Here is a 16,136-nt window from a genome sequence, read left to right as displayed (position 1 = left end):
AGAAGTTCATCATCACCAAGTCCTTATTATATGAAATGTTAAAGGGACTTATTTAAGAAAAAGAAAATAAAAGACACTTATAATAAAGTGACAGCAAACTCACAATTACTAACAACTGCACCTAAAACAAAAACAAACTAAGGAAACTACAACAGGAACAGAACCACAGAAATAGAGATCACATGGAGGGTTAGCAACAGGGGAGTGGGAGGAGAGAGGGGGAAAAGATACAGAGAATAAGTAGCATAGATAGTAGGTAGAAAATAGGGGGAGGGCAAGAATAGTATGGGAAATTAAAAGCTAAAGAACTTAAGACACATGGACATGAACTAAAGGGGGGAATATGAGTGGGAGAGGGTGTGCAGGGTGGAGGGGAATGAAGGAGGGGAAATGGGACAACTGTAACAGCATAATCCATAGAATATATTTAAAAAATTAAAAAACAAACAAACAAAACACACACCAAGGTTGCAGGTTTGATTCCTGGTCAGGGCACATACAAGAATCAAGCCATGAATGCATCAATGAGTGGACCAACAAATCGATGTTTCCCTTTATCTCCCTCTTGTCCCCCAAAATCAATCAAAAACTTTTTGAAAATTAATCTAATAAAATGACTTTCCTTCATTAATCTAGTCATAACATGCAGTACGCTGTCAGGAACTAAAGCACTTCGTATAAATAAAATTTAATAAATTTATTGCATATTGTAATTGGTCAACATAGGTGTCTAGTAACCTTCTATTTCTGAATTTTATGCAATGGATGTTCAAAGAGAACTAAAAACTAAGGCAACACTGTGCGCGCGAACAAACTTGAGTGCCACCTTATCAGCACTCCCTTTCCTCTCTTCCGATTATTTAAAGACTTACCTTTAAAGAACTCTCCAGGGTAGTCTGGAGGCGGTGACACCACAGGAGAGTCCAGGTTTACGATGGATTTCATGACAATTTCCAGTGCGTTTCTTCCATACTGCAATAAAGTAAAGAGCAAAACCAGTTTTCACATTTGGGTACTATTTAATCATATCACCACCTGACAGTGTAAGAATAGTTATTGTAACAAAGATTTGAAAACAAAAGGACTGAGCCCTGGCAAGTGTAGCTCAGTGGATTGAGCACAGGCCTGTGGAGCAAAGGATCGCGGTTCAATTCCCAGTCAGGGCACATGCCTGGGTTGCGGGCTAGTTCCCAGTGGGGGACACATGAGAGGCAACCACACACTGATATTTCTCTCTCTCTCTCCTTCCCTTCCTCTCTCTGAAAATAAATAAATTTTTTTTAAAAAAGGACTGAATTATCTTTACACGTATTTTGTACTCACTGGTGCTTAATTTACACCTTTGCACACAGCAAACATTCAGTAATTTCGCTTCTAGGAACTCACGCTCACACAAGATGTATTATATTCCTATTTTCCAATAGGAGTAATACTATATTGTAGAGTTGGTAACTAAAGACCCAACTGATAAGTGAAGCCCCATCTTACTGGGCATGGGGAAACACAATTTCACAGCAAAACCCTACAAGGAGGCAGTTTTCAACGTTGAACGGTCCCCACAAGGTTTCAGAGACACTGAAGTCTGAACTGTACCTTATTATCAAAGTTGAACCTGCTCAGATCTCTCGATTCTGTTGCTCTTCTGTCACCATGAGTAAGTGCCCCCTACAAAAACACAAAATCTCCAATCAAGAAGACAGGTACCACGCACCATCCTTTACACACATCTACACAACTCAACAACTCACCAAACTCTCAAGTCTTTTAGCAACAATAGATGCAAATCTTTGTTCTCCTGCCAATTCAGAAATCAGAAAGACATATTCAGGCGCGGTGACTTGGTTTGACCTGTGAGTTCGTCCTGTAACAACATAAAAATAAAAATCAGCCTGTGTTCACTAGAGAGAATTCTGAGGTCTATTCCTAGAATTTAACACAAAGACAGTACCCAGACACCTTGAAACAGGAAAAATACAAAACTGTTAAACACTAAATGCTTGTATTATTGCTACCCTAGTGCAGTTAACCATGGTGTCGCTGATGCACACAGATAATCTGGACTCTCTCCAAAGTCTTGTGTACGATCACGGGGCACCAGGAGCATGAAGATGGCGGGGAGGGAAGAGCACCGTGCCCTCCGTGAAGACCCCCAGAGCTAAAAAGGACATGAGTGCACCTCAGGCAGGTGTGTGACGAAGACACCCCCGAGAGGCCTGGTCCTGGACAGGACGGCACAAGCCCCATGGAAGCCCACTGCAGTCTGCTCACAGTTTCAGACACAGTCACGTCAATTCATGATGAACTCTCTATTGGAGGTACATGCAAACCAGAAACGCCTCCGAAATCTAAATCTGTTCGGTTTCAAGACACTGGCCGTTAATTACAGATTTTGATATGCACACATCGCCCCAAGGCTCCCCTGTCTATTGGTGAGATAAGTGTAGGAACGTACCAAACTGCTGAATCGCCCTATCAGCACTCCAGGGCAACTCCAAAGTCATGTGAACTCTTCGCCTTTGATTTTTGGCTCTCCGATCTGCTTGCAACGAAATACCTGAGCTGGCAGCTTCTGATATGATAGCAATATTCTGTACCAAATGTAAGAGGAGAAGAGATCATCTCTGCACAAAGACACACAAGGATGCACCCTAAAAAAAGTCCTTAAGTTGAATACTGGGGGTCATCACTGCTCACTCTTCTTCCTAAATTAAGAACCTCCAATTTTAGCTGAATGCATGGCTGCCCAGAAGCAGGATTACATTTCCCAGTCTCCCTTGCAGCTCAGGGAGGGCGCACTCCAGCCAGTAGTTGTAGTGATGTGAACAAGGTTCAGAAAAGGTCCTGAACACCGACAAGGCGCCCTTCCCCTCGTCTCGCCTGTCTGCTGGCCGAGATGCAGACCTGCAGTGAATGAATCTGGAACAGCCCTTATACGGGGTGACTTGCAAACACTGACCCGCACATTAGAGAACAAGACAGAAGAGGCCTACTCTTCAAGCAGCCATAACCAGCCTTCGTTCACCTATTCAGGAAGACGTGTGCAGGGGAGAATGACCTTCTACCTTGATTAAATCAGTGTGCCTGGGCTTTCTGGCACTTCAAAGACAAAATTAGTTCCACTTAATACAATTCCCAATGCACAGGGGCAAATTCATGAAACAAGTACATAAAAAAAGAAACCACGTCTATCTACATCCTATGAAATACGTAACATGAGCTTTTAAATATATCTAAAACACAATTTTTTTAATGCTTTTATTTATTTTATTTTTTAATTTATTTATCTTTAGAAGGGAAGGGGAGGAGAGAGGGAGAGAAGTATCAATTTATGGTTGCTTCTCATGTGTCCCCTGCTGGGAACTGGCTTGCAACCCAGGCATGTGCCCTGACTGGGAATCGAACTGCAGTTGTTTGGTCCGCATGCCGTGCTCAATCCACTGAGCTACACCAGCCAGGGCTTAAAACACAATTTTGACAGCACTCTCATCTACTTTCTAGTTGCAAAGCAGAAAAACCCAGTGACATGTAATGCAAAGTGTGGGTAAACAGAGATGATCTGATTCTCCCCCTTTCACACTGAGACGTGGCATCGAGTGGTGCTACCTATTTTCTAAAACTCGCAGCAGCAAATACTTAAAGCAATTCCAACTAGATGGAGGAAGAACTGAGCTGAGAGTCTTAAAAGCTGACGAGGTTTATTTAACAATAAGAGCCTCTGGGGGCAACCGAGCACTCTCCAGAGCTCAGACAGGCCAGGCCAATCCACGAGTCACCCAGAGCCCACCAACCCAACACAACATGACCGAGTCACAAAAACAACAGCTAAGCCAAAGAACCCTAGCACACTGGGCACACAGCTAGATTCAGAATCAGACGAGGCAGGGGGTGGCATTACATACACGTGGAGCCCCTCGGGTGACCCGAGAGAATGCAGCCTTCCAACATTTGGATTAAAGATTCCAACACCCTCCGAAGCTACCAAGAACCATATCTAAGTCTCTACACAGTACAAAACACTTATTACATTTATTTTAAGAGAAAATAAAGTATGTAAGTGTTCAGTGATTGTGTGCAATTATTTAAAAATACAGAATACAACATTCAACAGGCATGATTTATATTGAAAGAAAAGGAACCTTCCAAAGATTAATCTAAATGGTTAAAAGTATGGGCAATATTCTTATCAGAGAAGAGCATCCAGCCCTGGCTGGCATAGCTCAATGGACTGAGCACAGGCCTATGAACTGAAAGGGCACTGGTTCGATTCCCAGTCAGGGCACATGCCTGGGTTGCCAGTCAGATCCCCTGGGGGCGGGGAGGCGCATGGGAAAAGCAACCACACACATTGATATTTCTTTCCCTCTCTTTCCCTCTAAAAAGAAATAAAATCTTTAGAAAATAAGAGTGCCCAACCAAAAAAAAGGGGGGGGGGGATTGGAAAAATAAACCTACCTTATCTCCATCCATAAATCTTTGTTTTTCTGTGATATTTAGTATTTCCACAGGGACATCAAGTTCAGACCTTGACTCGTAAGATATGCTTCCATCATCATTGCTCACGACCCTCCCCTTGCGGCCAGTCATCTGCAGAGCCAAACAGACAGTGCCTGTTACACTCACGGTGCCCGAGACCCGGCCCCGGACCCCTCACTGGGAAGCCTGGTGCGACGGAAGGGACGACCAGCCAATGTGCAATGCACACCTGCGCAGTTACCAGACATGCAACGTGGCCCCTGGTTCTGAAAAGTCCCAATGCCAATGAAGGCAGCAGACGTGTCAGTGACCCCAGAGGCCACCTGACGGGTGCAGGGACAGAGACAAGCATCTCGGAGCAGACACTCAGGTACGAGGGTTCTGGGATGAGGACTAGAGCAGAGCGAGGGCACCGAGACCCGAGAGTAAATGGCACAGACCGTTGTGTGACACCCAATACACCGCTCATTCTCCAGGGTTTCACAGATAGCAGAAAACCAGCAGAATGAGACACAACCCTGCTCAAGTCCTGTTTACCTCAGCGACATTCTCAGGGCCACCAAGTTCATCAATGAGTTCATCCAGGGTATTAGGAGGGAGGTCTTCAGCCAATTTTTCTAGTTTGTCAAGTAGGTCCTTCTTCATCTGCTGGGCCCTTTCCACGGCATCCTGACTTGTTATAAGGCTGCTGTTACTGTTGGGGTTACTGTTCGCTAGACAAAAATGCGTTCGTTAGAAGTCGGTAGTTTAAACGCTTGTTCTCTGTAAAAGCCCCACAGACAAAGCAGTGTGCACACGGGTACCTGGTGCGCTGTTGGGAGCCGGGGAGACAACTGGCGGAGACGAGAAACTAGGTCGTTTCGATCCAAGACCTGATGCTAATAAGGCACTTTGAATGGAATCTGGATCTATACTCTTCTTTCTTTTTTTATCTTTGTTTTTCTTGTGGTCTTTTCTGATTAACCAAGGATCTGAAAGTTAATAAAAGATACGTCAAAGCATTTGTTAAAACAAGTACAGAATCATCAAAGGAAAACAACTACTCAACTTTTTTGGTGTTGTCAGCTGGTAACTTCTAACTGCCTGCCAACTCCCTCGGCCCACGATGACACCCAAACACCACTGGGGACACACAATTCTGTGGTTTGAGGTTAAAAATAACTGCACTAACCTGAGGTCATCATCTCACATAAGTGAGCAAAACCTCCGTAAGACAGACAAGGTGACAGCTCGCCACCAAGTGGAGACTGGAGTCTGCATAACAGTTTGTACCTCACAGGAAGAAATCGTGTCTCCGACTACACAGAAACGACTGCCCCTCAGTCCCAACTCAGCAGGCTGACCAGCTCACCGTCCTCGTCGTCCTCGCTGGACTCGTCTCGGAAGGGGTTGAAATCGTCGTCGTCCCCAGAGCTCATGTTTTTGGAGCTCTCGTAGTCACTCTCCTCGTGGTCGGAGGCATCAGACTCGCTCCCGCTGTCATCGGAACTGCCGCCAGCCAGGCCGCCCACTTTCCGTGCCTTCTTGGCTTCCCGAGTTATTTCTTCACCTGCCCGCAAAGCCCAAGCAAGAGAGTCAGCCCCGACAGTGTTCCAAAGACCCAGGAAATGGCGTTTAGTTCATCGGTTAATTCAAACGAGACTGGTAGGAAAAAAGCATTTATGCAAGTACGTAACAACAAATAAAATGCACAAATAAGCACCAACCTTCTGAACTTTCACAGAAATAAGGTCACGTTCAATTATTCCTTTTTTTTAAAAGATTTTATTTATTTATTTTTAGAGAGGGGAAGGGAAGGAGAAAAAGAGGGAGAGAAACATCAATGTGTGGTTGCCTGCTGCATGCCCCAAATCGGGGGGACCTGGCCTGCAACCCCAGGCATGTGCCCTGACTGGGAATCCAACCGGCGACCCTTTGGTTCACAGGCCTGCACTCAAACTACCGAGCCATACCAGCGAGACAATTATTCTTAAGAAAAAATTAGATTGACTGCAGGCCTGCGAACCACACGATTGCGGTTCGATTCCCAGTCAGGGCACATGCCTGGGTTGCAGGCCAGTCCCCAGCAGGAGACTCATGAGAGGCAATCATACATTCATATTTCTCTCCTTCCCTTCCCCTCTAAAGATAAATATATAAAATATTTAAAGAAAAAAATATCAAAAATAAGAAAGAAAAAATTAGAGACATAAATACAAACTCAAAACTGCCTTCATGTACACAAGTTTCAAAATCAACTCAGAAGAGACCAAACACACTCGGAATCCCCGCCACTGTCACAATTGAACTGTCTTATCGGGTTAAGAGACAAGGTCTAACTGAGTTGTGCAGAACACTCAAATCAATAAATATGTCCTTGGCCAGGATATTTAAAACAAACAGACAAACAAACAAAACCCTGGTTGAAAAAAGAACCATAAAACAAAAAAGACTTGACGGAACACAGCCGGGCCTAATAGCTCAGGTTTGAGCTGCCTGGGCCCACTCACACACAGGTCTTCCTCAGTAATCACCACAAACGTGTTTTCTCTTTCTATGAGTTTAATGACATTTCTTTCTTTGAGTTTAATGACATTTCATGTAATTATTTCTTATTACATTAAGAAATAAGCTATTTCTTATCGTAAGAAATAGCTTACAATAAGCTGTTTCTCTAGTTTATTGTAAAAATACGGCATACAATGCACATAACATAGAAAACATGTGTTTACTGACTACTTACGTTACTGACAGGGCTTCCAGTAAGCAACAGGACACACAGAGAACAGACTAACAACCGCCAGAGGGGAGGGAGTGGGGTCTGGGTGCAGGTGACGGGTAAGCAGAAAACGAAAGAGCAAACCAACCACCTAGACAGGACAGTATGGTGATCACGAGAGAAATGCGGATGGGGAGTAAGGCGGCTGAAAGCGGGACAGGCGGGAATGAAACAAGACTCGGCTTGGGTTGGTGAACACACAGTACAATGTGCACATAATGCATTAAAGAGTTTACCTCTGAAACTGATAATTTTATGAACCAATGTCACCTCAATAAATCCAATTTAAAAACCAGGCTATTTAGTAGTTAAGTTTTGGGGGATTCAAAAGGTGTACAGGTTTGGATTACACAGGGGGTTGGAGCCCTGCATTCTTGTGTTCAAGGGGCGACTGCACAAAAAATGTACAAAACTGCATTTTTAGCCCTGTCTGGTGTGGGTCAGTGGAGTGAGTGCCTCGCCTGTGAACCAAAGGGTCACTGGTTCAATTCCTAGTCAGGGCACATTCCTGGGCTGCAGGCCAGGTCTCCAGTAGGGGGCGTGCAAGTGGCAACCACACACACATTTCTCACCCTCCTTTCCTCTCTCCCTAAAGATAAATAAGTAAAATCTTTTAAAAAACATAAAAACCTGCATTTTTAGACCTGGATGGTATGGCTCAGTGGATTGGGTACCAGCCTGCAAACCAAAAGGTCACCAGTTCCTTCTCTTGCCTGGGATGCAGGCCAGGTCCCCAGTTGGGGGTGTATGAGAGGCAACAAATCAGTGTTTCTCTCAAACATTGATGTTTTTCCCTCCCTTTTGCCAATAAAAAAAAAATCATTAAGAAAGCTGTAAAATACCCCTGCATTTTTAAAACCAAAATGGTGCTGATTTAAATTACCCTATTGAATACTCAGGAAGACAGCTAGAAGAATCCAATCAAAACTAAGAATGTTAAAAGGTTCACGTATCTGCCTTGGCTGGTGTGGCTCAGTGGACGGAGTGCTGGCCTGTGAACCAAGGGGTCAATGGTCAGGGCACACGCCTAGGTTGTGGGTCGGGTGCCCAACAGCGGGGTGCAAAAGGAAACCGCACATTGATGTTTCTCTCCCTGTCTTCCTCCCTCCCTTCCCATCTTTCTAAAAATAAATAGAATCTTTTTTTTTAAAGGTTCACATATTTAAGATGCCACTGATCCTAAGACATTACTTTTCACGCCAGTAAGGTAAAAAAAAAAAAATTGCCACCCACTTTCAGGCGTATTAAAAGTGTAAAAATGTATTTTTTTGAATGAATAAGGTTCCAGTGTCAGGCATTAAGTTTAGAGCACACAGCACATTCTTCACTGTGTTACCCTCACTATTAATAGGGGAAGAGCTTGAAAAGCAACTTCTCAAACATAGCAAGGACCTAAATACAAACCCAAGTTTGCGTTGCTATGAAATGTCTAACAAACATGGGCTAGTGTACCCCAAGAATGAGGAAACAACTAACAGAAGCCTCTTTCAAGAAGAACGTAGATCCGTGAACGCGGGCTGACAACAGGAAGGCCCGGAGTTCGGTTCCCACACACCCCCACCAGCTGTATGAACAGGGGAAAACTCCTTAACCTCTCAGTCTTCCTGTGCCCTAACTTCCTGTTTGTAACACTGAAAACCACTGGTGGCCAGTATGGCTCCGGGGACTGGGTGCTGACCAGTGAACTGACAGGTCACCCCTTCGATTCCGGGTGAGGGCACAGGCCTGGGTTGTGGACCAGGTCCCAGTTGCGAGCATGCAAGAGGTAACCAATAAATGTTTCTCTCCCTTTCTTTCTCCCTTCTTTCCCCTCTCTCTGAAAATAGATAAAAAATATTTTTAAAAATATAAAAAGAAAACTGAAAAACTAAGACCTGCTTTCACATGGATCCCTTGTGTGGCCAGTGTTTAACATCATGCCTTGCACTATTCAAATGATTCCAGCTCTAATTTAAAACAGGTTTCTTGTGCATTTAAAACTACATGAGCAATGGTGAAAATACACAGCCACTCGCCGTTTCAAGGCAGGCAGTAAAGTACCGAAATAAATCGGCTTCAAAATGCTCAAGTCTGTATACACTATGTTCAACACAAACAAACCAACCACCTACCCACCTTTTCGCTTCTTTGTTTTCTTCTCTTTGCAAGGACTGTCGCGTGGCGAGCTGCTGTTGCTGGGCGCCGTGAGGTCGATGCCCAGGAGACTGTAGAGCTTCCTGCGGTCGGGGGCCGGGAAGTGCTTCTCCACGAGTGACTGCAGCACTCCTCTGTTGGGGGGGCGGGGGGGGGGGGTGAGTGGCTCAGTTCATACAACTTACTGTGCATAAAACCTCACTATGAATACATCTTAAAAATCAACACTGTGTCCAATCTCACAAAATACGGATTATCCAACTCAAGTGAATTTCAATATTCAGAGAGGGCCATCCAATTGCAATACGATGTAAGCTGAGCCAAACAGGCAGCTTGCACACTTCTCGGCAGCTCTGTATTAAACCGCACACGACTGAAACCGATTCTAACACTCCATTTAAGTCAGGCCGCCTCGGCACGTGCGCAGCGGGCTGCCGCGCCGCTCCACCTGCAGTCTCTGGAGTCCGGTGCGCACTTCGCACTCATGGCACTTCCTCCCATGGTTGGGCCCCGGGACCGGCTGGGCCCCGGGACCGGCTCAAGTGCCCATGAGACCAGTGGCTATCGTACTAGGTGGGCAGTGCGAGGCACATGAGTCCAGGAAAGCACAGATTAGTAGGGGCACGTTCTGCTTTTAAAAGCAGTTTTCATTTGTATCTATTTTAAATGGAGCCACTTGAACATATCCCGAGAAAGACACAGCATGGCAGAAAATCATTTTGCTAATTTTACTACCAGAATTAGAATGGGCAGTTCAAACAAACAGGAAAACAATACCAAAATAACTTTTTTAGGAACTTATTTTTTACTATCTTATGACTGCTTGTGATTATTAAAGCTTACTAAACTAAGGCAAACCAAACTTGTTTCTTAACCCTTTCACACTTACTGAAGCTGTAACATCAAGCAGACAAACGCGACCCTGAAATGGACGCTATGCCCAGCTGTCTCAGGTGCCCACAGGGCGCAGAGCTAATGGAAACTGGGCCCGTCCTTAGTCCAGAGCCTGAGAACACTGCTGTCAGAACGTGCCCCGCGCAGAGACTCTCATGTACCCACACCTGACTATTTCCCCAGGGGCCTGAACTGCTTTTCCCTTAGACGTCAAAGAAATGACGACAACAGCCGACATAACAATAGCTGTCCTGTACAAATGAGTCAAAATTATACATATTTTTCTCAGATCAAGAAAAAATACTGAGAGGGGGGCAGGGCTGGGAATACAAGAAAGAAAACTGTACTTGAACAAGAGTTAAATTAAAAAAAGAAAGAAAAAATAAAAAATACTGAGAGGGGACCCCCCCCCCCGTGAAATTGTCCTCCGGAGGGCGGGTTCCTTGTAGTACAGTCTTCCCCACTAACTGAGTGTTTCGGAACCCATTTGCACCAGTGCACCAGTCAGTGTTGTTCTGAGAAGCTGCATTCAGATTCAGCAAAATTTTTTTTGAAGATTGTTTTTAACACGTCTGCCCATTTCATGGTAGGCGACTTTTGTTCACACCCAACCACAACGTGCTGAGTGGTCAGCAGTTTTTGAACAAAAACAACATGCCCCTGTGCCCCACCCTCCCTATTCACCCCATCCCACGCTGAGGAACCACCCCCCACCAAATGAAAAAAGCACTCAGAATTGTGGAGGAGGTAAAACAAACAGCAAAGCACTAAAAGGCACCAAAATCCATGAGTTCAAAAACCTGTTTGAGGGGTGGGGAAAAAGTCTCGGGAGGTGTGTTGTATCAGATGGAGAGTGCTTTGAAGGTGACTTGGTTTAAACATGCTAAAATAAATACAGTTATTTACAAATAAATTATGGGTTTATTATATAGCCCCCCCTTGTATAATAGTTTTCGGTGTTCTGCAAAAGTTTAGTTAGTTTGCGTTCCAAGAGATAAAGAAGGCTGAAATCACAAGTAAAAACTCAGAACCAGAAAACATTACTTGGCAGTTGAAACGAAGTCATTCAGCTCCCCGCCGCCCTCTTCCAAGGCCTCCAAGGTCCTGGCTTCTCCTGTCGACTGCAGACCGATGACCACGCACTAGGGAAGAAGACATTGACACCCAAGTTTACGTGGCAGTTATACACAAACATTACGCACGTGGCTGTTTAAAGACATTGTAAATACTAAAAAAAAGATTCCAAACAAAAACGACCACCACTGCACATGTGTGCTCACTTAGTCTGGGCATATGTGAGACACGCTTCGTGTGGAGACTTGGCTGGGGAAACAGGATCACAGCAGTGGACATGACCGAAGCCCATGCCCAGTCTCTCTGTGCTGCAAGGAGACACACACTCACCAAAAAGAATAAGCCTTGAGAAATAGAGATCCACGCCCTGGCCGGGTACTCTCTGTTGGTTAGAGCGTGGACCCAATACACCAAGGTTTTGGGTTCAATCCCAGATCAGGGCACGTGCAAGAAGCAACCAATGAATACATAAATAAATGAAACACAATATGTTTGTTTTATTTCACAAATGAAATAAATAAATGACAAATCGATGTCTCTCTCCCCTGCCCTGTTCCACTTCTTCTTTAAAAAAAATCAATTACACATATTATATACATATCTCCCCACATGTTATCAGTGGTTATACCTGTGTATGACCAAAACTGAGTCATGTGCCCTGACTGATGTGACTCAGTGGACTGAGCACCAGCCTGCAAACCGAAGGGTCACCGGTTCAGTGCCCAGTCAGGGCACACGCCTTGGTTTTGGGCCAGGTCCCTGATGGAGGGCTCATAAGAGGCAACCACACATTGCTGTTTCTCCCCTTCTCTTTCTCCTTCCCTTCCCCTCCCTCTAAAAATAAGCAAATAAAATCTTTAAAACAAAACAGTCATGTTTACTTCTCTACATTTTTTGAGCTATCAAAATTCTTTCCAACCAGGCATTGCTTCTATTACTTTAAAAAAAAATTTTTATAGTTTTAATTACATTAATAAGTTTTGCAACTATCCTTTAGAAAGAGGCTTTACAAGTAGAAAACCTCAATACCCAAAAGACTTAAAAAAACACACACATAACCAAAGAGTAAACCTCTCAATGCGCTGACTTACTTTTCCATTCTTGATTTCTTCTCGAGCTAGCTGCACAACCCGCTTCACTTTGGACGCTATGCACAAGTACTTGAAGAACCGCTGGTGCGCAGACCAGAACTGCCCCCACATGGACTTCTTCATGCGCTGCTCAGCGTCAATCAGGTCTGCCGCCTGCTGAAACCGCTCCCTGGCAATGACCCACTGAGGACACACCATCAATGCCTTAGGTGTTTCGTCTTTGAGTGAGCGCACAGTATTAACTAGTTCAGTCAAAACAATGTTAAGGGCAAGACTATTTAACATTAATTGAATGAAGCATAATCAGTAACTTGGGATCTTTAAAATTTTTTCCAAGATGCTCACACAGAGCTGTCCCAAAATTCTTAGTAACTAATGCAGGTGTTTTAGGAAATAATTACATTGTGATTTTAAAATTATGCAACTAAGCAATGGGTACTTTTTATAAATCAGCAAAGAGGAGGCTTTGAATATGAGAAAAAAAAGAATCTGGTGATTTACCTGTTGTTTTCTAGCAGAAATGAACTCTTGTGGGCTGACCCACATTATGCTGAACAAAACTAACAGAAACAATTGTAGGTACACTAAAAATAGTAGGAATTAAGAAAAAATTCTCACCAGCTTGACTGCTTTGTTATACATTTTCACATAGCTCTGAGAAAGAAGAACTTCCTCAATTTTGAAGGTCACTCCAGTAAAGCTCAGCTGCCGAGCAATATACATTCCTCTGAGCTTCATATCCATAGCAACTATCTCCATGGCACCAACACCTCTGAATAAAATTAAGAGACACAGTCACTCTCGGCAAATACAAGCAGGGCTTTAACTGACATGAGAGAGGTCTGGGCAGCACCCATCTCTGAGACTGCTCCTGTGAGCTGCATCACCTCCGTTCCACGGCTTGGATAAAATCACTGAACTCTCTAAACGGAGTTCCTTCACCCCATATTCCGAGACGGTTCATGTAGGCCATGTTTCGTGGTTCAGAAGCACCTGGAAAACACCAAAATAAAACATATTACAGCTGAAAAGGTAACCTACACATACTCCTTTTAAGTAAATAGCTACTCACCAGTGGCACTAGCATAGACAACCCTGGCCTTCGGCAGTTTGTTCTGAAGCTCTAGAACTGCTAAGCCTGTCTTGGTTGGCTTTGAAGAACCAACAGGACACAAGTTTTTTGCTTTATGACATTCATCAAACACTATCTGTAAGAATGAATTAAGGAATGAATCACAGTAGCTCGTCTCTTCAATCTTTCAAGAAGTTAACTTCTGTTTCCCTGAGGCACTGGGAAAGTCCCAGATTTCTAGGGTGACGGCCCTGGGATAAAATTCAAGATTATTAGGGGAAAAGATGCTGTTAATAGTGTGCCCCTGGGTATTAACCAGTTTTTAAAAATACCCACATGAAAGTATGGTCCCGCTTCGCCAAACCATAACATTCTGCCATATTTGCTTCAGATTCCGTTTTCATTCAGATCACGATCGCCAATGATGCCCTGTGCGCCAAGAGTGGCTCCACACCCTCCTGCCTGAGGCCTCGGAGGCAACCACACGCTTTGGGGTTCATTAGAACCAGACACTCCAACCGCAGTCAGAATAGAGGAAAAGGTCCAGCGCAAAGACAGCTCTGGCAGGCTTTGTCAGCAGAAGCCTGACGGCGTATCGAGTACGTAAGCCACGTAGCCAGCATATCGAGTACTGCCGTCCCCGCCTGTAGGACAGTGAGGTGCGGGGCAACAACCCAGCCTCGACAGCTCCAGGGCCAGTCCCCCTCCGGAGCTTTACCGCGTGGACCTGCAGTGGGGTCTCCAGGAGGGAAGTGCAGTCCTCAGCATTTCGCACACCTGCGGACACCTTCCTGCACCAGAGCACAGATACTGGCCCCTATTTGAAGCCAAAGGACAGAATCCGTCCTGTGACCCCCGTGGACTCCGTGTAACCATTAAAGCCAGCACCCCAGCCAACTTCTTTAATCTCAGACTCCTGGTTTCCAAATGTTCGCCCTTACGCTAATTCTTGTGTCACGAACCAATGTAAAAACGTCTGCTGCAAAGGATACCACACCGTCAAAGTCATCGCCGCACCAGTGCAGAAGCTGTTTTAACCTTGTTTTGTATTTTCCGCCGGACTGGCTTTCACCGATGAGGGAAGAATACGTAGCAAAAATAACACCCTTTTTCACACTCCCATTATGTTTGGAAGAGATTTTTCCATACTTAAACTAAAAGGGAAAGAGAAAAAAATTAGGAAACACACTTCTCTCTCTGAAACGCTTACCCCACCCACACTTCCACAGGAGGAGGCCGCTCAGGGAAGGCAAGGCTCCCTGAGATCACCCCCGAAATGTCTGACACACGAGTGCACACACACAGTGCACACACCCACCCAAATGTGCACAACCTTACAGTGCAAGGGTCCATCCAGTCCTCAGTCTTAAAACAAGCCCATCACCAAAACCAGATCACAAACCAAACTCCCCTACAAAGGTCGTATTTACTCCACAGATATTTTTATGCATTTAACTGTAACATGCAAAGCACTGTAATTAAGTTCTAAGGGAAACATAGAATCATTGATCAACAGTTCATGTGCCCTCCTCCTTCAATTACGCTGACTCAGAAATCAAAAATACTTTGATGCCAGTCACATGCTTCTGTTCTGACCAGTTAGTTGCCATTCAAGGCATAGAACTTTGCCTATTGGTCCAATGAGGAACGCTCACCCCAAAAAAGCCCTGGTGAGCAGGGCCACAGCCTAGGACTCACGAGGCAAGTAGTTTATGTTCCTCATTTTCAAAGGGCCAAAGGAAGGGACTCGAAGGACCCAGGTCTGTCTATTCTATACTATAACCCTAGCAATTTGTGCATAAATGGAAAACAGTNTTAACTGTAACATGCAAAGCACTGTAATTAAGTTCTAAGGGAAACATAGAATCATTGATCAACAGTTCATGTGCCCTCCTCCTTCAATTACGCTGACTCAGAAATCAAAAATACTTTGATGCCAGTCACATGCTTCTGTTCTGACCAGTTAGTTGCCATTCAAGGCATAGAACTTTGCCTATTGGTCCAATGAGGAACGCTCACCCCAAAAAAGCCCTGGTGAGCAGGGCAACAGCCTAGGACTCACGAGGCAAGTAGTTTATGTTCCTCATTTTCAAAGGGCCAAAGGAAGGGACTCAAAGGACCCAGGTCTGTCTATTCTACACTATAACCCTAGCAATTTGTGCATAAATGGAAAACAGTCAAGATTTGCTAAAAATTAAGACTGTAATCACATGAAACTGCGTTTCAGACAGTAAGACACATTTTCTTCCACTTGACAGAACTGTCTTAACATACACGCAGGTAAGGACACCCAAGTCCACTGGGTGCACAAGCATCTACGCCGGTCTCCATGCCGCACAGGCCCTCTGATGCTGCGACAGGCATGCCACACCGCCTGTCCACGCAGCTAGGGTACATCCTGCCCTTTTGCAGTGATGAATTTCATCCGTACACAGTAACAAAATAACACCGAGGACTGGAGAAGAAACCCGGGAAAGAGACAATACACCTGGGGTTATTTTGTTACACCCCCACCTGGCACTGCGTGTGACACACAGTCACCCACGCACTGCCAGAGGCCAGCACTCATCAGGTTTTCTGTGAAGTAACTCACTGAATCCTTGTAACAACCCTCCAGAGTAGAAATAGATTATTCCCACAT

The 16,136-nt window shown here is 44.7% G+C and overlaps 1 protein-coding gene across 5 annotated transcripts in view; it reads right to left on the bottom strand.

The window, feature by feature from the left end:
- The window catches only part of SBNO1 (strawberry notch homolog 1), a 51,457-nt gene that overhangs the window by 13,606 nt on the left and 21,715 nt on the right, over positions 1-16,136 (bottom strand). For all 5 annotated transcript variants that reach the window (XM_037051935.1, XM_037051937.1, XM_037051936.1 and 2 more), the window contains 15 exons: positions 14,488-14,649; positions 13,496-13,631; positions 13,311-13,416; positions 13,042-13,195; positions 12,424-12,606; positions 11,303-11,400; positions 9,347-9,498; positions 5,825-6,022; positions 5,277-5,444; positions 5,011-5,186; positions 4,453-4,584; positions 2,453-2,588; positions 1,749-1,861; positions 1,594-1,665; positions 873-972 (listed from right to left, as the gene is read on the bottom strand). In XM_037051935.1, coding sequence (XP_036907830.1) covers positions 873-972; positions 1,594-1,665; positions 1,749-1,861; positions 2,453-2,588; positions 4,453-4,584; positions 5,011-5,186; positions 5,277-5,444; positions 5,825-6,022; positions 9,347-9,498; positions 11,303-11,400; positions 12,424-12,606; positions 13,042-13,195; positions 13,311-13,416; positions 13,496-13,631; positions 14,488-14,649 — 2,086 coding nt within the window. The remainder of the gene's footprint in view (positions 1-872; positions 973-1,593; positions 1,666-1,748; positions 1,862-2,452; positions 2,589-4,452; positions 4,585-5,010; positions 5,187-5,276; positions 5,445-5,824; positions 6,023-9,346; positions 9,499-11,302; positions 11,401-12,423; positions 12,607-13,041; positions 13,196-13,310; positions 13,417-13,495; positions 13,632-14,487; positions 14,650-16,136) is intronic.

Source organism: Sturnira hondurensis, unplaced genomic scaffold, assembly GCF_014824575.4.
Source record: "Sturnira hondurensis isolate 20B ecotype Veracruz unplaced genomic scaffold, ASM1482457v3 Scaffold0007406, whole genome shotgun sequence".
In the NCBI taxonomy this organism is placed as follows: domain Eukaryota; kingdom Metazoa; phylum Chordata; class Mammalia; order Chiroptera; family Phyllostomidae; genus Sturnira; species Sturnira hondurensis.
This window is presented reverse-complemented; position numbering and strand designations above follow the sequence as displayed.